Below are 21,635 nucleotides of genomic sequence, written 5' to 3' on the forward strand. Positions count from 1 at the left end.
AACTAAGAAAAAGCAATTATAAACAGATAGTTTTTTAGCTGTTTTATTAAAAGAAACCACCGAGTCTGCTGATCTGAGGCTGAGAGGAAGGGAGTTCCAGAGGGATCGAGCCACTGCTGCAAAGGTTCTGTCACCTTTAGTGTTTAACCGGGTTCTCTTAACAACCAGCAGACTGGGGGAGGCAACTGACAGGAGCACAGACTAGGACCTCAGTTTTGGCTTTATCAAGTTGAAGAAAATGATCATTTATTCAACTGAATCCAGACACCTGCGTAAAATCTGTATTTTAAAAACATCCTCCAGTTTAAAAGTCTGTCCAGGAGGACATAACGGTCAACAGTGTGAAAGGCTGGAGTCAAGTCCAGTAGCAGTAGCACAGAGCATTTTCCTGCTTCACTCTGCATTAGGGTGTCATTAGTGACTCTGAGAAGGGCTGTTTCAGTGGAGAGAGCTCTGAAAACCTGACTGAAACTGCTCAAAAATGCCATGACTGTCGAGAGCAGTTGTCAGTTGGTTAACAACAACCTTTTCTAAAATTTTGGGCATGAATGGGAGATTAGAAATAGGTCTAAAACTGCTCAAGAGGGAGGAGTCAAGCCCAGGCTTTTTAAGGAGAGAAAGGACGACAGCATTCTTAAAGTGCTCAACATCCGTGCTCACCTTTCGCTGGCCCCCCCCACAATTTTAACTTCCTCTGTAGACACACACACTGCATGCTAGCAGCACACACACACAGCAAATACACACCACTCACAGAGGGACCCCGGAGTGGGGGGCTCTGCAGCTTGGCAGCGGTGGGGCCCCCCACACTGAGGACCTCCTATTTTACCTGCAGCACACACACAGCACTCCCACACCTCCATACATGGGTGGGGTCGGAGTCGGGGGGGGGGGGGGGGGCGGCCGGTCTTCACCCGCCTGGTCCTCTCGGGGCGGCCGGGCTTATGTGAATCCTGTCGGCTGCGGGAAGGGTCGGGCATGCGGCGCTGGGGGTCGGCCGGCTGGGGGGGGTTACTGCGTGGCGGCGGGGGGTGGGGAGGGTAACCAGATGATTGTGAGTATGTGTGCGTGAGTGCATGGGTAGGACGGACCTGCGGGCTGGCTCGCTGGGACCCTCTGGGGCTTTCCCTCCCCATCACAGAGAGGGGAGGGCACTGAGAGGGTCGGGGAGGGGGGCTTAGATATTATGGCGGGGGGGGGGGGGGGGGGGGGGGGGTTGTAGTGTGCAGGGTTGTAGGGTTATGGGGGGTGGCTGTGGGTGCGTGGCGATCCCTGGGTTGCTTAGGTCGCGTGCCTGGGCTGGCTTGCGGAGACGGGGCGCCGGTCGGGTGGTGGACGGCTCATGGGTTCCGGGGGCCCTGGCTTCGTCCCTGGCCCTTGTCTCGGTGTCCGGCGCCCGGTGGCCCCCATGGCTGCCGCCTGGTACGGCTAAGCGCTCCTGTCTTGTGGCCTGGGGGCCGGACACTGGGTTCGCTTGTGCCTCTGGGCGGTGGGGGGGCCCCTGTAGGGGGGCCCTCTCTGTGCCTGGCCGGTGGGGTGGGCGGTCCCCTCCTCCCGGGCTGCCTGGGTCCGGATGCTCGGGGGGGCTCCTTGCCTGGGGGGCTCTCCTCCCCTCTCCTGGTCTGGCTGGTCTGGCTGGGAAGGATCTGGTTCCCCTTATGAACACACGGTTCACGTCGGCAGCATGCATGTATCTCCACCCCCACATGCACACTGCCACACTGCTCCCTGTCTGCTTCATCCCTCCTCCTTACCCATAGTTTATTGATAGACAGATTTTTTTTCGCTCATCTTAGTGTCAGATTTTCACCTTTGATGTAACATTTGTCTTTCCGGCAGATCTGGTATAATTGTTACAGCTTAAAACAATAATTTATTCAAATCAGTGCTTGTATCCCCCACCTTTTCACCTCTTCCTTTTACTCTCTTCCACCCTCCCCTCACATTCTCCCCTCTCCCTCCCCACACACACTAAATGTAACAAATAAATAAAAACTAATACAACAAAAATGGGTTTATACAAAGCTACACTCTAGTTTCTTGAAGCTATATAACATCTTTTTGTGATAGTAAAACCTGTCCAACACAAAAAGCCTTCAGCTCTAATCTGTTTGCTAAACTGTTGGACAGAACAAGTTAAAAAAAAAAAAAAAAGTGCTCAAGGACTTGACCAGACAGCAAGGACGAGTTAATTATTGACAGGACACAGGGACCGATGGACTGGAAGACATCTTTAAGCAGAGATGATGGAAGCACGTCCAGAGAGCAAGAGGATGACTTCATTGTGCCAACTACTCTGACTAGCTCAGGGAGAGAAACAGTGAGAAGGTGTCTAAAATCACAGGCAGAGGTGGACTAGGAACTGAACCAAGACCAGGACCAGCTGTGTGACACAGAGAGCTTCTCCCAGATCTGACTTTGTTAATAAAAAATAATAAAAAACTATCACAATCATCATTTGAATGGATGGGGACGGCAGGTGGACTGGGTATCACAACATCACTAATGGTGTTGAATAGAAACACTTTAGGATTACATCTACTTTTAGAAATGAGATTAGTGAAGTAAGCAGCCCTTGCATCTCTAACCGCAATGTTAAAAGAAACTAAAAGATCCTTCAGATGAAGTAAATGAAGATGTAAATGAGTTCTTTTCCATAACCGTTTGATTTTCTTCAATATCGTTTCAGACGCCGGATGCTGTCATTCATCCAAGGGGAAACCTTAGTGACAGTTTAAGTTTTAATGGGACAGACTTCATCTAAAATAGAAAGACAGTAACTATTAAAAGTGCATAATAATGAATTAACATCTGTGCGCGGAGAGAGGACCAGATTAAAAGTGTTTGAAAAGGTCTCAAGAGTTAAACATGTGAGAGATAACTTCTCTATGTGCAGGAAAGAGTGACACAGAGAAAGAAAAGTAAAAAAAAAAATACAATGATGATCAGAAATAAAAGTGTCCTAAGAAAAAATATTCATAATGCACACCTAATGTAAAAACAAAGTTTTTACATTAGGTGTGCATTGCATTAGACTCATGCTGAAAAGAAGAGTCCATGAGACTGAAACCTCTGGCTAAGAGGTCAGAGTCATCATTAATGTGTATGTTAAAATCACCAACCATGATCAGGTTAGACAGCTTCATAGTGGAAGATAAAAAGTCACACAAACACACACCATAAATAACAATAAAATAATAGTTCATAAAATAGAAGTTCATATAAGACAGATTGGTTAAACAGCCGTACCGAACCAAATGCATTGCAGCTGTTCTCTCCTGACAGATGGAATGATGGGAAACGTCATCTTTAGCATCTTTCTAACTTGACTGAACTGAGGGTTGGGGCTTCCAGCACAGAACCAACCTGAGAGCAAATGAACATTCAAATCCTCCACAAGCTAAACCCCATCAGCGTTGGATTGTTGCTGACAGACAGACTTCATTGATGGCATCTTCCGTTCTGGACCTGACGTTTAGCACACCATAGCTGGATTCCAGAGCGCTTTATCAAAGCGCCTTAAGCCCGTTTGGACTCTGGCGCTCCACGCGCTGGATGAATAGTGGCGTTTGGAGGAAGTGCGGCTGTGTAAAGGAAATGAGGATCTATTGGTGAGTCACAGTCCTGGAAACATGAGTTGTGCTCTGATGAAGACGCCTGATCCAAATGTGGATTTTTGAAATGTTCTTCATGAGATTCAAACTGATTGAAGCTTTGAATTAAAGGTGTCAACACATTTCTGCATTGGATTCATTCTGTTTCAGTGTCTAAGGTTGGTTTTGTGGCAGAAACCAAGTTTTTGTTGAACAGTAGCGTTTGAAAAAGCAGAAAGTGGCTTTGAAGATGGTCAGGAGAACTTCTTTGAAGAGGAGGACTTCTCCAAACAACCACAACCTTAGAGGAAGTTTTCTGAGCATTCATAGAATGCTTTTCAAATGACTCATCATTTTCCACAAGAAGCTAATGAGTTTTTCCAAATGCATGCTGGATATTCTTAGTTCTAGCTTGGAAAGCACTTTGTGGGATTTCCCTGGAAAACCTGCTTTATTTTGGTCATTTTGGTCTCCTTTTCTTCTTCTAAGTTCCAGCTTGGTGAGTGTGCAGGTCGCCATGGCAACCACTGTCCAGGTCAAAGGGAGGACCACGGCCATCCATTCTCCAGGCTTTTGGATTGATTTGGATTTGATAAACATTTGTTTCCCACATTTTAATAGTAGAATTCAACACGGGACATATAGTGGATTGTAAGAATAGGAACAAAAACAGCAACAACAAAATAATCCTCCTCCCCTTAAAACATGCATTTGACTCTGAACAAGTCTAAGACAAATCCAAGCAAAGACCAGCGCTGGGGCTCCTGCTAGTTTCTTTTAGAAGAGTCTGCCTCTTCAAAACATAGAATGTTCAACAACTAGAGCTAAAAATGTCTGTTGGTAGATTTCTGGATGTTGGCCGTATCCCAGCGAGCAAGGCCAAGTCAGCCCCATATGGTTTCAAAGTGGACAGAAAATGTTTTTAGGAGTTTCTAGAATGTTCAACAACTAGAGCTAAATGAAACTAGTGCATGAAATGACAAAGAACTTCCTGTTTGAAAGGAATATCATGATGGCTTCCACCTGTCTCTTTGCTTTTCCTTTCTTTTTTGGGTTTCTCCTCTTTGGGAGGTTACACAAAACTGCACTTTAACCAAGAAGGAAACAACAACCGCTCCACAATCCCTGAATCCCCTACAGCCTTTATCGAAACATTTACATTGACCATTATTACACATTTGATTGCATTTTCTCAGAAAAACAAGCACAACTTCCCGTTTGTTTGTGTGTGAAATGATTCCAAAAAGCCATGTGTCATCCTGGAGGGACTGGTTTCTCATCAATGCAGACCACCAAGTTTCTCTGGTTTCTGACTATTTGGTGGCTGGTAGGCCTTTTGGGATTTTTGTCAGGGAAAGAAGTGAACCTGGGCTCCAAATATTGGAAGACACTGATCTAAAAGTACTAGGACATCTGGAGAAAGCTCTAGTTCTGCTCCGTCCAAAGCACTGAAGATAGATGGAGTTGGATTTGGGAGAGGACTGAGCTCATTCAGATGAAGAAAGAACAAGTCAACAGATGAAGAAGATTTCAGGAAGTTTCCCATTCAACAAGTTCAAGTTTCCAGAGAGCTAGTTTAGCATCCGTGTTCTGGACCAAACCACTGTCCCTCTGAAGGTCCAGACACAGAGAGGCCCAGAGTGACCCCCATTTCTCCTTTTTGCTCTCTCCAGTGGCTGACTCCGCCCCTTAGGACGTCCCCCTGTGTGGATCAGTGGTCAGTGGGTTGGAACCTGCTGCAAATGCAGGCTCTGGTTCTAACTGCTGGATCAGAAGTGGAATGTGAGCTGTAGTGGTGTGTCTGCAGCTGGATGTGGAACACATCAGGGAGGGGTCAAAGGTCAATCTTTCTTCCAAACAAATGTTGTCAGTCTATTCTCCAACAATGCTCCAACATCTTCAAAGGTTTTTGGTCCCAAATCCAGAGTGGAGCTGGTAGGACGTGATCATTTCAGCCTCAGATTTGGGATCTGTCATCTCTCTGCCACCGTGACACCGAGTGATGAGTTCATGCTCCAAAGCGGCCCGATCGCTGGCTTTAGGGACTATTCCAAAAGCTTTCAATGATGGCGGGGAATGAACATTAGGAACAGATGACGGCTTGAAATGTCTGCTGTTGGTTTCTGATCCAGACAGAAATTCAATCAAATGTCTGTGAATCCAGGATTTCCTTAGAATCTTTGACTCTAGATTCAGATATTCTAAAGTGACATTTTTTGTTTTATTAATCATTTCTGGCCTTATAAAGTTCTATTAGTGACTTCTTGTAGGTTTCTTTGAATACATGTAAAATTTCGGTTTGTTTTAAACCTTCATCCAACCCATTCCATAAATCCACACCACAATTAGATAAACACATTTTCTTTTTTGTTGTTCGAATGCACTGCTATTTTGAAATTCAATTTTTTTCTTAGATTGTAACTCCCATCTCCGTCCTTGAACATTTGCTGTAAGTTTATTGGAAGTAAGTTGTATCTGGCTTTGTACATGACGAGAGCTGTTTTCAGTTCTACTAGATCCCACAGTTTTAATAAACCCGACTTTAAAAACAGAGCGTTTGTATGTGACCCATAATCCACTCCATGAACTATTCAAACAGCTTTTTTTTGTTAGACATATAAACACTGTAGATTTGTTTTATAAGTATTTCCCCAAACTTCTACACTGTACTATAAATATGGTAGTATTATGGATGAATATATTAGTAAACCTGCATTCATTCTGACTCACAGATGAATCAGAGTTACAGTCAACTGGATTATTGAATCTCATTTAGACCAGATTAAAGTGAAGAAGTTAATATTTGAGTTTGTTAATGAGATACAAAACAAGTTCTAATGAACATGAACAATTATGCATCAATATCTTATATTTTCTGTTGTTAATTATAAGATTAACTATATGAAAGACTTCAATTAAAATATTTGACTGAACTTTGTCCTTCCTGATCCAAACATTTTATCAAGTCAGAAAACATGTTAAGATTAATTTCTGTCATTTCAGCCAACATCTCTGATGTCTCTCAGAGACTCTCAGAAGACTCAACTGAAAAGATCTCATCACACACATGATGCTCCAAGTGAGTCTGATCAGAGAGATCCAGAACTGAACCAGACCTCAAGTCCTTCATCTGAAAACTGTTGATCATCTGAACTAGAATCCAGCCTCCAAAAACTCTGACAAACACTCACTGTTCCACTCCTGAATGGATGATTTTGAAGTCAGGAATCCAACTCTTTGACTTGTCACTCCTGAAGGACCCACAGATGGATCCAGGTTGGTTCCTGTGTAGAATGAAGGTTGCTGGTGTGAGTGCTGAGCTCTGCTATGCTACTTTAAGTCTGACAAACACTCACTGTTCCACTGCTGAATGGATGGCTTTGATTTCATGATTATATTTCTTTGATTTGTCCCTCCTGTTGGACTCCCAGCTGGATTCAGGTCCAGGTCCAAATCCAGGTTGGTTCCTGTGAAGAATGAAGGTTGCTGGTGTGAGTCCTGAGCTCTGACATGGAGAAGATCATGGACAGTTGGAGATCTTCATCTCACCTCTGAGCTTTGCTCTGGTTGTCATGGTTACCATCTCTGCTTTTAGAGGGAGGGGCTCCCTCCTGTGGCTCCTCCCACTGATCCATGCTGCTGGATTGACTGGATCCACATCAGCTCACACACACCTTCCACCTTCACCTGCAGAGGAAACCCTCCTCATCATCAGCTCTGATCCTCCTTCACCAACAGATCAGCTGCTCCTCCACTGATTGGCTCTTCTCTTGTGTTTCCTCTCAGGTTCAGGTGAATGCAGTCAGACAGCAGTGGGAGGCAGAGGAAGCTGCCATCAGCTGCTGCACTTCTGCTCTCCCTCCACCAGGTGGAGAAATGGAGCTGCAGCAGCAACAATTCCATTCAGTCACTTTCACAAAGAAACAACAAACTTCCTGTTTCTACACTTCAGGAAACATGAAGCCTCAAGAAAAACAGACTGAAATCAAAGAATGAGGAGAAAAGTCTACTTCTGGTGAAGTGAAAACAATGTAAACATATTTGGAGTATCAAAATTCAGCTTCAGTGAGTTTAGTCCATAAAAGGAAAACAGTTGCCATGTTATCAGACAGATAAAAGGGAAAGAGGAGCGTTAGATTTAACTGCCGCACGAAAAAGTTCAGCTTCAAACACCACAGGCATGTGGTCTAAAGTAGCCAAGTCACAGATCTCCATGTAAAAAACAGGCAATCCATAAGATCCAGTATATGTCCTTTTTCATGAGTGGCTCCAGACACACACTGAACTAAAATTAAAGGAGTCAATGATCTCAAAGAAGTCCTTCACCAACAGTTGAATGGTTAAAATAGGTGAAAAATTGTTGCCGTAAAACAACAGAAGATACTATAAAAGACTAAATAAAGAGAAACAGGAAAACAGCATTCAACATGCGCACAGCATGTCCTTTACTTGAACTCATTTATTTTGGATTACTGGAGTTTATAGGTGAAAATATTAATACATTTTGTGTTAGGGCAATTAAATGTAGATACATTATTTTAAAATAAATATATTTAAATAAAACAAACATAATTTAATTTTGTTACATGAAAGAGCGGCTTAAATCATTTTTTGAGTGCATCATACATCATCACAATGCTGCTATCAAATGCATTGATGACATCAAACATCATCATAATAAAGTTAAATGTATTGATGACATCAAACATCATCATAATAAAGTTAAATAATTGATGACATCATACATCATCACAATGCTGCTATCAAATGTATTGATGACATCAAACATCATCATGATGTTAAAGTTTGATGTTTGATGACATCAAACGACATCATCATTTGTTTTTGTGGCTGAGACAAGAAAGAACAAATAGAACTAAGGTTAAAGGCAGAAGGCAGAGAGGTTTTAAGCTGGAAGGATGGCACGCTGTTCAGAATCAGTGAATGTGGCTGGGAAAGAAGACAGGAGTGACGATGGGAAGGACCCCCCAACAATGAGCGAAGATATGACTGAAGCAAATCTGCTCAAAATGTTGAGGGTCAAAATGGAGGATATTCGAAAAATGATTATGTTACTCAATAATCAGATCAAAGATGAAAGAGAACTTGTGGCGAAAATTGTAAACAAATGTTCACCAAATTCTCCAGATGAAAGTACAGACTGCATCAACAGAAGTGACACTATTTCTATGTTAAGACAAGAAATAGAAAACTTGCCAGCACAGCTAACCTGTCAACAGCAAATGACCAAGGACCAGAGTAGTACTTCTCAAGAACACATCAAAAGCTTGGAAAATAAACTGCTGACAATTCAGAATGACAGACTTGTAAAACAAAATAAGATATTGTCTTCCAAGAATAAACTAAAACGGAAGACAATTTCATGTCAGAAAAAAAAGATAGCTGTGCTGAAACGCAAACTTGTGAGGATGCAGGGGCAGATCAATGAGCCTGACCGATGTATTGAAAACCAAAAGGAGTCAAAGAAGGTGGACGCCACATCCCCCAAAGAAGACCCTCTCCAATCAGAGGGGGAAGAACAAGGGACGCAGTCTTTCAGTAAAAACATTTGGGGTTGGGGCACATATGCTGCACTCAGTTCCATCTGGTATATAGCATCAGAGCTATACACATAAGTAAATTTTAGGTTTTAGGACATTTTAGCCTGTAGGTCATTTTAGATTGTACATAATTTTTTAGGGGTAAAAAAATGTAAAAGTAACAATAACTCGTAGGATCTCATGTAGGACAACATCAGTGGCGGTTCTGACACAGATGATGCCCTGGGCGAGCCAGACCAGTAGCGCCCCTCGGTACCCCCCAATTATGACCAAGAAACTTTAGTTTATTATTCAAATATTTAAAAAATAAAATGATCAAAAAAATGCAACTTGAGGCTTGTAAATTCTTACAGTGTGTAGGACTGTTATGTAAAAATGTTCAAAGTAACAAAAACTCTTACAAGGATGACATCACACATGTTGGCTAAGGACCAACCAGTCCTTAATGTCCTGAAGACATGAGAGGAGCTGCTTCATGGAAAGATCATCTTTTTGTAACGGCAGATAGATCTGGCTGTCATCTGCGTACAAGTGAAAAGAAATGCCGTGCTTCCTCAAGATTGACCCTAAGGGTAACAGATACAGAGAGAACAAAAGTGGCCCTAGAACTGATCCTTGTGGAACCCCATAAGAAACCTGAGTTGTGGTAGATTCAAAACCACCCAAGCTGACACACATGGTTCTTTCTGCCAGGTAAGATTTAAACCAGTCCAATGCTGTACCTGGGATCCCCACAGAGTTCTGGAGCCTGGATATTAAAATACTGTGGTCTACAGTGTCAAATGCTGCTGTTAGATCCAGCAGAACCAGGACGACATAGTCTCCATCATCAATTGCCAGTAGAATGTCATACAGCTTATAGGACTGTTATGAAAAAATGTTAAAAGTAACAAAAACTCTTACAAGGATGACATCACACATCTTGGCTTAAGGTTTCAAATGCCCTTCATTATAAGATTAAAAAAACTATAAACAACTAGTGCAGCTTTAAGCCTAAAGCCCATTGAGACAACTATTGCTGTAATATTGGGCTATATAAATACAATTGAATTACACTATTAACTTGGTCTGCTTTTCTTAGTAGACACTAAAAATGTGTCCGTCTTGCTCTTTTATTGGTAAAGTCATCAATCAAATCCTCATATGTTAGTTTCTCAGCTATGGTTTATGCTTACAACTGCCAAACCAGATAGCTGATCTTGAGCATTTTAGGAACATTTTAATAAGCTTCAGCTTTTTTATCCTTACAGCTAATTCTTTCCAAGTTTTCATGCAGTGGATATGATCTGGGCTTTTGTTATGTGGGGTGATGAAAGAACTGGAACGCTGAAAGACAATAAAACTAATTTCCTTTTTGGGAAAAAGGTTTGCAGCAAAAAACACAAGAGCCAATATATCTTCACACCAGTGAAGATCAAAAATCATTGAAAGAAAAATGGGGCGGCCGTGGTGCAGCGGTAGGGCGGTCGACCCATGATCGTAAGATGCAGGTTCGATTCTGGCCTTGCACGCCCATGTGTTGAAGTGTCCTTAGGCAAGACATTGAACCCCACCTTGCCTCTGGTGGGAGGTTGGCGCCAGTGTTTGGCAGCGGAGCCACCACCAGTGTGTGAATGTGTGTGTGACTGGGTGAATGGGACTGTGACTGTAAAGCGCTTTGGGCCTTCGAAAGAGGTTAGAAAGCGCTATATAAGTAAACACCATTTACAAAACAGGTTTAGCACACTGTCCCAAGGTTAAAGTGCCTAGGATAGCCCAAAGGTTAAAAACTTTTTACAGTCTCTGCGGCTCTGAGGTTCTCTGGCAGGCTTTTCCACAGGCCAGGACCGTAATGGCAGAACGAAGCCTCACCATAAGTTTTGGTCCTCACCTTAGGGACAACTACAAAGGCCAGCACTGCAGGACCTCAGGGTCCATGAGGGCTCAAACTTTAAAAGAAGATAAATTAACTAAGTAAGTAGTCTCGTAAAAACATTTAAAATACAATAAAAGAATCTTAAAATTAATTCTGAAACACACAGGGAGCAAATGCAGCGACATTACACCCAAATGTGTTCCTGCCCCCTGGTCCTGGTCAGAACTTCTGCCACCGAGTTAGAAGTTTTAAATATGAGATAGACTTTTTGGGTAAACCAGAGAGCAGAGCATTACAATAATCTAAATGACTAAAGAAAACAGCAAACATTAGCACCTATGTGCTGGCATGAGAGAGGAATGGGCGGATTCTGGCAACGGTTTTAAGATGATAAAATCCTGTCTTAATGATATTTTGATGTGTGGAACAAAAATTAAGCTGGAGTCAAAAAGTAAACCCAGGTTTCTCACATGGTATAAAATTCTGAAGATGTGTTAATTACATTCTCTCTTGCTTTCAGAACCGATGATGGAAATGTCACTTTTGTCCTGGTTGAGCTGCAGGAACTTTTCTGCCATCCACCACTTTATATCTAAAATGCACTTTAAAAGAGTCTAAGGTCATCAGAATACACAGTGATGTAGAGCTGTATATTACGTCATAACGTTTTTAAATTTGATGAGCATGGCTAAAAAAGCATTTAAGCCTTGTAAGCATAAATGTAAAAAGAATAAGCTAAAGGACATTTTTGCCTTGGTCAGTTGTTCTGATTTCCTTGCTTCACGGATTTATTTGATGTTACATTTATATATTTTATTCTTTTTGTCCTCTATGAGTACTGTAAAGACTTCATTTGATGACTTTAGTTTTCCCAGAAACAGCGATATGGCTTTCTGGCACCAGTGGCAGATATCCTTCTTTGTAAGGAGGCCTTGATCAGTTTCTGTCAAAGTGCCAGCTTTGATGTTTTGTTTACAGCCTTGTAAACATTACTCACCATCCGTTAGAGCTTAGGAGGTGCCCTAACACTGGAATTTTGTCTTACAAAGCACAAACAGATAAAGGGATAATCAAAATAGAGGAGTGTTATATTTTCTGTGGCATCCTGAATGCACATTTTAGCCCTTTAACGCCTAAGCCCAATACCCAGTATTGACGATCTTTGCATTAACTTTTCAACCATTCCTGTTAATTTATGTAATTTATGTAGATTCTGTAACTGAGAAAAGCAGCTTTGTGCTCTAAAGTGGAATAGGTTATGGAATACGGCAATACTTGATATAAAATTGAACTGTACAGTTTGTCCTCCATCGTTTGATTCCCCCATTACTTTCATAACCGAATGCGATTGTACAGACACACTCAGAGGTTTTGAGCGACAGACGCAGCATTCTGAAAAATCTGAACTTATGGAAGGGCGCCATGTCGCGCCAGCCAATCAGAAACACAGCTTTGGGCACGTGACGTGTGCAGTGACTCGTCAGCGGGTGCAGTGCAAATCCAATATAGAGGTTTGATCTGAGCATTCTTGTCCTGAACTTCCACCCATCCATTTTCTCAACTCGCTGTATGCCTTTCGGGGTGCTGGGGTTGCTGGAGCCTGTCCCAGCTACTGCTGGGCAAAGGCTGGGAACATCCTGTAACGGTCACCAGCCTATCGCAGGGTTCATGGTGTCGGATTAATTGAGTCCATTATGCCGGCCCACAGGAGGCCGCCTGTGGGGCAGACAGCAGAGCAGCTGCAGTATGGGTAGGCTGAACTGGTGACACTGTTCTAATTTCCATTCAGACAATAATAAAAAGGCCCTTTGATTTTTTTCTTGTTTGTCTTTTTTGTCCTATCTGACTAATGCAGGACAGCAAGTTTTCAAACTGGGTCACAGAGACATGGAAACACCACAGGAAGCTTTTGTCACATTCCATGTTTTCATTTCTCTGAATGTTTAAACTTTCTTTGCCTTTTCGCAAAATGTAAAAATTTAAATTGTAAAATAACAAAGCTTTTTGTTCTTTTTTGGTATAATACATGTATCGAACCAGGAATTGCACCTTGACCCAAGTATCGACGTATGATTCATATCAAAGTAAATTGTAAATTGTAAATTTGGAAAGATCAACCTGTCAGATCTACCATTTATTAGCCAAACAGTTAAAAAACAGGACTGTTTCCAAAGTATTAACATAAATGCCACTTTAACAGCCTGGTGGGAATTTCTAAAAATATCTAACTCGCCAATTCAAATGTGCAGAATGACACCCATCTGGAACAACCCAGACATCCTCATAAACAATAAAATGATACACTTCCCATCTTGGCAAGAAGGCGGCATAAAACAACTAGAGCACCTAATTATTGATAAAAGATTCATAACTCCCCAGGAACTTCAAGACAAACATGGAATAAATAACTTCTTGGAATATCAGCAACTTAAATCTATTATTACTAAAAAGTTTAAATATAAAGACAACAATTTAAAGCTACCAGAACTAGTTACCGCTCTGATTAATTTCTCAATGAATAAAACTTTCTCTAAAATATACAAACTCTTATGCAACCTAGATAATAATATTTCACTTCAAATAACAAAATGGGACGCAGATTTGAGCATCAGCACAGATGAAAACTTCTGGTCAGAACTTTGTCTAAACACCTTTAAACTGACAAAAAGTCCAAATCTGCAGCTAATCCATTTCAAAACTCTTCACAGAATTTACTACACTGGACAGAGGATGTTCAAGATGGGTCTCAGTAACTCAGACATTTGCGAGCACTGTGACAGTAATCTACCCGACAGCTACATGCATGCACTGTGGTTCTGCACGCCTGTCCAGGCTCTCTGGCATGCAGGTATGTGCCGATCTATCAGTCTGGCTTAAGGTTTCAATCACAGCTTCACCATCACTTTGTGTGCTTGGTGACATGAGTGCCATCGATGTAGAAGGAGGATTAGTATCTATAATTTTCATAACTTTTTGTATTACTAAAAAAAACAATTTTAAGAAATTGGAAAAACAAGAAAAATATAAATATAAGTCAATACAGAAATCTGCTGTTTGATCATATCAGCTTGGAAAAAATGTCAACCCAGAGTTCAAGTGACTTTGAAAGAATTCAGTCTCTCTGATCTCCCATAGCTAACCCATGACTTAGGGGGTGGGGGACTGGTCGTTGCTGCTCCTTGCCTTTCCGCCGTGGGTCGTGTGGGGGTCGGGGCCGGTGCCTGGGTGGGGCGGTCTGGGGTGTTGCGTGGTCTTCTGGGCACGGGTGTGGGGGGTGTGTGGTGGTGGTGGTGGGGGGGGGGGGGGCTGAGTGGTGGCTCGTCTTGGTTTGGGGGGGTGGTCTCTTTGCCTGTGCTGGGGGGGGGTTGGCGTGGGGTCCTGCTTGGGAGGGGAGGTCAAGCGGCGCTGGGCAGGCTGCCCGTCTACACCTGGGGCTGGGATCAGCCCTTCCCTGGCTCTGGGACGGGGCGGGGCAACCCTCTTGGGGCCCCCGGTCGCTCTGGGTGTCATCCGCTGGGGCTGCGGGGTCTGGGGGGATGTGGGGGGGGGGCGTTCTGGGGGGGGGGTCCCACTATGGGTACGGGACCTTTGGGGTTTGGCGGGTCGGGGTCTCCGCTGGGGCAATCGGCGGTTGCCCCGGCCGGTTTGTCAGAAGATAGTGGCGTTTGGAGGAAGTGCGGCTGCGCAGTCCGTCACTGAACACCGTCACTGCCTGGACCTCTTTCTGGGTCCTAGTGCCCTAAAGGATACAGCTCCTGGTTACACAAGAAAAAAGTCCATTCTAGAGGCCACTCTGACGTCATCATCATCAAAGACAGCGTTACCTAGCAACCATACTAAGACCATAGCAGCTATAGAGGGAAATACAACAAACCATCAACGGCGGTTAAAGCAGTCAGACGTTTGTTCTGCAGATCAGCAAAAATCTCTGCTTTAGGTTTTGGGGAGAAAAACAAAGGAAAACACACGGAGAAGGATTCTGCAAAGGAAATCCCAAGTTCTATTGGTAAGTCAGCGTCCTGGAAACATGCTTTGTTGGTTCTGAAGTGGCATGAATGCAGACTTAGATTGGTTTGTTTCCTTGGATTCTTCAGATGGATTCAAGCTGTAAATGTTGTCAGCATAAAGCAAGTTTGGACTAAACTAAAGCAAAAAGTGGCTTTGAAGATGGTCAGGAGAAATGAGGGCTTTTTTCAGGAATTCTTGGAAGAGGAGGACTTCTCCAAACAACCAGAATCTAGGAGGAGGTTTTTTCAGCATTGAGATCAGGATTTAGCATGAGCTTCAATCCCATTTTTGTTCAATCCAAATGTTTACCGTCATATTCAGGAGTTCAACTCTGAAAGCCACCATGACATCATAGACATTACAGACCCTGTTACCTAGCAACCAAACACAACAAACTGGACATTTTGGGGCAACAATTCTTTTCTAACTCAAGTTTTTATGAAAAATCCAAATGATGGAAACAGATTGTGTAAAGGAAATGAGGATATATTGGTGAGTCACAGTCCTGGAAACATGAGTTGTGCTCTGATGAAGACGCCTGATCCAAATGTGGATTTTTGAAATGTTCTTCATGAGATTCAAACTGATTGAAGCTTTGAATTAAAGGTGTCAACACATTTCTGCATTGGATTCATTCTGTTTCAGTGTCTAAGGTTGGTTTTGTGGCAGAAACCAAGTTTTTGTTGAACAGTAGCGTTTGAAAAAGCAGAAAGTGGCTTTGAAGATGGTCAGGAGAACTTCTTTGAAGAGGAGGACTTCTCCAAACAACCACAACCTTAGAGGAAGTTTTCTGAGCATTCATAGAATGCTTTTCCAATGACTCATCATTTTCCACAAGAAGCTAATGAGTTTTTCCAAATGCATGCTGGATATTCTTAGTTCTAGCTTGGAAAGCACTTTGTGGGATTTCCCTGGAAAACCTGCTTTATCAATCATTTTGGTCTCTTTTTCTTCTTCTAAGTTCCAGCTTGGTGAGTGTGCAGGTCGCCATGGCAACCACTGTCCAGGTCAAAGGGAGGACCACGGCCATCCAGTCTCCAGGCTTTTGGATTGATTTGGATTTGATAAACATTTGTTTCCCACATTTTAATAGTAGAATTCAACACGGGACATATAGTGGATTGTAAGAATAGGAACAAAAACAGCAACAACAAAATAATCCTCCTCCCCTTAAAACATGAATTTGACTCTGAACAAGTCTAAAACAAATCCAAGCAAAGACCAGCGCTGGGGCTCCTGCTAGTTTCTTTTAGAAGAGCCTGCCTCTTCAAAACATAGAATGTTCAACAACTAGAGCTAAATGAAACTAGTGCATGAAATGACAAAGAACTTCCTGTTTGAAAGGAATATCATGATGGCTTCCACCTGTCTCTTTGCTTTTCCTTTCATTTTTGGGTTTCTCCTCTTTGGGAGGTTACACAAAACTGCACTTTAACCCAGAAGGAAACAACAACCGCTCCACAATCCCTGAATCCCCTACATAGGGGTCTCAAACTCAATTTACCTGGGGGCCACTGAAGGCAGGGTCTATCTGAGGGAGGGCTGCAACTTCAACGCACACACGCAACTTGTGAGTGTCTGAGAGCCAATAAATTTGTATGGAACATGTACTATACTATTACTATACTCTATTATTAACTGTTTTCTGTACAAAATGTACTTATAAAACTCATTCAAATAAAATATGTAAATACAAAATTCAATAAGTAAACAAATCAGTAACATTTGTGTTCATTTAGTCTTCTATATCTACTGTTTTCTAATTTAAACGCCCCTATTAACACAGTTCAGTTAAACTGTTGAATTATAACTATTAAACACTAAAGAAGACTCCAATTCTACAGTTCTGTAAATCCATCAATGGTTCTTCTCTTGTCTACCTATACTGCTTGACACTTGGCAGCACTTCCTCCCAAACAGCTCAGACCCTCAGTGTGGATGAAGATGATTGTCTGTAAATCTGGACTTGGACTTATTGACATTTAAGGTGGGGACGTCAGCGAGGATGTCCTCCCAATTTTGAATCTGTGTTGAATTTTTTTTAAGTTTACTTTTTAAAACACAAATTAGTAAAGGAGGAACAAAATTCAGTAAACATATTTGGATTTTCTTCCTTATGACTTTTTGCACAATAAAACCCTGGTCACCAGTTATTGTAGAGCAGCCGGTCAGTCAATCAAATGTCTGTGAATCCATGATTTCCTTAGAATATTTGACTCTAGATTCAGATCCATCTGGTTCAAAGGATGAAACTGCAGCATTTCAGTAATGAGTTTGATAAATATGGGTAAATTCTATATTGCTTTGACTACAATGCTTGAAATAAATCAATAAATGTTTTTGCTGACATATCACTATAGTTCATTTGGCAATATTTGTATTGATTCCAAATACTGTCAGGACATTGATTTAATTATTGATTTTAATTTTTTATGAATGTGATGTTTCCTTTGATCTTTTGCCCATTTTCCACAACATTGAACAGACTTTTCCGCCTGTCATGAGTGAAATTATGAAAACAAATTCACTTTGATGCAGACTTTTTTTCTATTTATTTTTCTTTCTTTAAATCCATTAAACCCAATGCATTATGTCAATTGTATGGATGAGAACTGATTTTTAACAAGAAGCAGCTGTTAGTTTATTGCGGGTCTGGAATCATAAGCGGTGAGTCTAAGCCCCGCCCCCACCTGTCTACGTGTTCGTTGTTTTCCCCCCCATGCAACCCCCGCCCCCCTCCAGCATGTTCTACACAGACACAGCATACGGTCATAACAGCAGCAAGGTGACAGGATAGTAGGGGCGTCCTGACGCAAATTGAATTAATTTTACGCGGAAATGGGTGGTCTTAGTCTAGGGCAGGGGTCGGGAACCTTCTTGGCCGAGAGAGCCATAAACGCCACATTTTTTTAAATGTAATTTTGAAAGAGCCATACAATAATGTAGCGTCCCTTTCCCACACTGAGGCACGGACACTTAACCTCTTTTAGGGTTCTTATTCTGGTTACTGTAGACTGCAACAAACGCTGAACAATTAATTCAACAACTCCTGAATCTCTCCCGCCGAGACGAGACGAGAGCTCTTCTCCCAACTTTATATTCCCTCATTGCCGCATCAGCCCTCCCATTTCCCCTTATTCGACCCATTGATGAACCCCATTGGTCCAAACTCCCCAACGACAGGCTAAACGACAGAACTGAGGGCCAATCAGATCTCTGTATGATAGGTTCAATGAACTCGGGAACATATAACGCGACCCAACATCCACCAGTTAAACTCAGTCTGCTACAATATGTTTAAAACTAAAAATACAAGTGAATGTGTGCATTTGATGTAATTTAGACAATTTTAAAGTCCAATAAGTCTGTGGATTTTTTTTAATAACATTGTTATGATCTGAATGTTCTGTAGATGTGAGAAAGACTGCTCATATGCAGATTTGGAGCCAAACACACACTGACGCTGCAGTGAGTGACGGGTTCTGTGTTTTAAGTTATGACAATGTGCCCACTACCCCTACACCCTTTCTTCCTCACTCATCCCGATCCTGCAACTGCACGCTCTTTCTCAGATACGGGAGCGCGCAGTTGCAGGAACAGCAATTAACAGGTTTCTGGCTGTTAAAACTCTGTGAAATAATAGATAATAGTAAATTAAGTAAGTAAGTAAAATGGTGCTGATTTTTCTCTCTGCAAGCACCGCTACTACTGCGCGCCCCTCTGGCATCGCATCGCAAACAAGGACTGGTCTAATGAAAAAAAGACGTTATAATTAAAGATTTGTCTGTGAGCCAGATGTGACCATCAAAAGAGCCACAGGTTCCGACCCCTGGTCTAGGGGGATAGAAAGTTTTTTTTTTTTTTTTTGGGCGCTCACATGTCCCCTACGAGATCGCCACTGACTGTCTTTCCAGAAAAACTTTCCGTCCTATAACAGACTCTGGTTGGCGTTCACAGCTGCAGACACGCCCCCTCCACGTGCGCTCACACTGCTCTCTTCCTCCAGCCCGCTCTGACGATGTTAAAGGCACCACAACAATCTGGGAACATGATAGTTATTTTACAAAAACACAAAGAGCCGCAGCATTTTGGACCGTTTAGCTCTTGCTGCCATCGTATATCTTTGGTAGCGTTCCTGTGTGAGCTTCCTCACCCCGCCCCCCGTGCACACAAATAGTCAGAGAGACCTCTCCTCTTCAGTCAGAATAGTGAAATTAATATAATCATTAAATAACGAAAAATTTACTGAGTTGGTGATTTAAATATGGCAGATAATGTTCATATTTTGTGGGACACATAAAAGCTACTTCTCCAGTATCGAAAGCAGAACCGTTGAGGTCAGATCTTAACAATACTGGGGTCTTGAAGAATGTTGCCCCGGGGCTCGTTACCCATCCTTATTACCTAAAAATACATGTTGGTATTTTTCGAGTTATTTCTCTTCATTTTCAATGCTGCTCAACTCAAATGGCTCAGGAGACAACGAAGGACGCTGGACAACTCCACTCATTTTAACTTATTTTTATTTTCAACAAATGGAATGGATGAGAGCTTGATAACCTTGAAATAAAACAGAACATAATTAAACAGACATCAGAAATGTTTGTTGTTCAGCTCACCAAGACTGCCAGACAAAACCCCCACCTGCACACTGTCACCTAGTTAAATACCTCTTCCCATCTACCTACCTGGTAGATTAGGATTCACATTTTCCTTATACTGCCCCCTGCAGCTATGGAGTTGATCCTATCTGGAACAATCCTCCAAATCAATGTTCAGGAGCAAAAATAAAGAAAATAGAAGACAAAAAGGCAGGACAGACAAATCTTAACAGTATTTATTGATCATTTTATTTTAGTGTAAACTTACACCAGAAAATATCCATAAAAATACTAATAAGGTACCAGAGTGAAAAGCAGCAGATTAAGAGGAGTTAATAGATCAAATCTTAACGATACCTACCTCTACTAGATGTTAACTTTGCTAGATGTTAACTCTAATAATTCAAAACAACTAATTTCTATTCTAAAATAATTCATTTTGTGAATTTTTTTTACATATTTTGTCAGCAGTGAAACTTATTGTCTAGTATCATTAGATTGAAATGTATTGATCCTTTTTTGCTTTTGATAGTGGTGGCTTGGAGAAGATGAAAACCTAAAAAGCTGTCAGGATAAGACAAGACCAGACTTTATTGATCCCTGGAGGGAAATTCAGTTGTTACAGCAGCCAAACAAGAAATATAGCAGTTAAAAAAACAAATAGTCAGTAAAAATTAAAATAATAACAAAAAGTGGAAGTAAAAGTACACAACATAAATGAATAAGTAAATCCAGCAGCAGTTTCAACAGTCCTAAATTGTGTCATTCTATAGTCTAACTGCTGCTGGGAAGCAAATCATTGGGACAAAGAACCTCCTGTAGCGGATCAAATATCAAAACAACCAAGGTTTTTTTTTTTTTTTTTTTTTTGGAAAGTTCATTTCTACACATTTAATATTCACTTGTGCCTCCCTCTAATGAAGTTATTGCTTCAACATGGTATGGAGGCCATCAGCCTGTGGCTCTGTGTACATGAACTAAAAGCTTCATTAGAACACTGGGGTTTCACCCCAGAAGTTTTAAGCATTAAAAGCTTATTTTAAAATATTTAATTTTTCTGAGATACAGAACTTTTCCCCTGTAAAATAAAGTCTTCTGCTGTGGTACAGAGGTTGAGAGGTCGACCTTTTATCAGAAAAGTTTAGAATTTAGAGTTTACACTAAATCCTTACATTGTCAAGAAAAAGTCTTACAAGTTCTCATGTGTTTGTTGACACAAGATACTTGACGAAAACTTTTATCACATTTTTTACAAGTAAAAGGCTTTTCTCCTGTGTGAGTTCTCATGTGTGTTTTGAGATGATGTATTTGATTAAATCTTTTTTTACATTCTTCACATGAAAAAGGCTTTTCTCCTGTGTGAGTTCTCATGTGTGTTTTGAGAGCAGATATTTGATTAAAACTTTTTTTACATTCTTTACAAGAAAAAGGCTTTTCTCCTGTGTGAGTTCTCATGTGTGTTTTGAGATTAAATCTATGACAAAAGCTTTTTTTACATTCTTTACATGAAAAAGGCTTTTCTCCTGTGTGAGTTCTCATGTGTGTTTTGAGAGTAGATATTTGATTAAAACTTTTTTTACATTCTATACAAGTAAAAGGCTTTTCTCCTGTGTGAGTTCTCATGTGTGTTTTGAGATGATGTATTTGATTAAAACTTTTTTTACATTCTTCACATGAAAAAGGCTTTTCTCCTGTGTGAGTTCTCATGTGTGTTTTGAGAGCAGATATTTGATTAAAACTTTTTTTACATTCTTTACAAGAAAAAGGCTTTTCTCCTGTGTGAGTTCTCATGTGTGTTTTGAGATTAAATCTATGACAAAAGCTTTTTTTACATTCTTTACAAGTAAAAGGCTTTTCTCCTGTGTGAGTTCTCATGTGTGTTTTGAGATGATGTATTTGATTAAAACTTTTGTCACATTCTTTACAAGAAAATCTCTTATCTTCTGCATGGATTCTTATGTGAATTCTGAACAGAGATATGTTACAAAAGCTTTTACCACATTCTTTACAGATATAA

The 21,635-nt window shown here is 41.4% G+C and overlaps 3 protein-coding genes across 7 annotated transcripts in view; all 3 read right to left on the reverse strand.

Moving 5' to 3' along the window:
* Positions 1–7,465, reverse strand: part of LOC144986795 (NLR family CARD domain-containing protein 3-like) — an 87,925-nt gene extending 80,460 nt beyond the window's left edge. For all 5 annotated transcript variants that reach the window (XM_078934940.1, XM_078934936.1, XM_078934935.1 and 2 more), the window contains exon 1: positions 7,143–7,465. In XM_078934940.1, the coding sequence (XP_078791066.1) occupies positions 7,143–7,228 (86 nt within the window). In that variant the 5' untranslated portion in view covers positions 7,229–7,465. The remainder of the gene's footprint in view (positions 1–7,142) is intronic.
* LOC144987243 (uncharacterized) overlaps positions 1–21,635 on the reverse strand; it is a 281,445-nt gene that overhangs the window by 173,237 nt on the left and 86,573 nt on the right. The window lies entirely within an intron of this gene.
* Positions 1–21,635, reverse strand: part of LOC144981350 (uncharacterized) — a 127,479-nt gene that overhangs the window by 104,152 nt on the left and 1,692 nt on the right. The window lies entirely within an intron of this gene.

Source organism: Oryzias latipes, chromosome 2 (assembly GCF_053564925.1).
Source record: "Oryzias latipes strain Hd-rR chromosome 2, Olatipes_Hd-rR_3.1".
NCBI lineage: Eukaryota > Metazoa > Chordata > Actinopteri > Beloniformes > Adrianichthyidae > Oryzias > Oryzias latipes.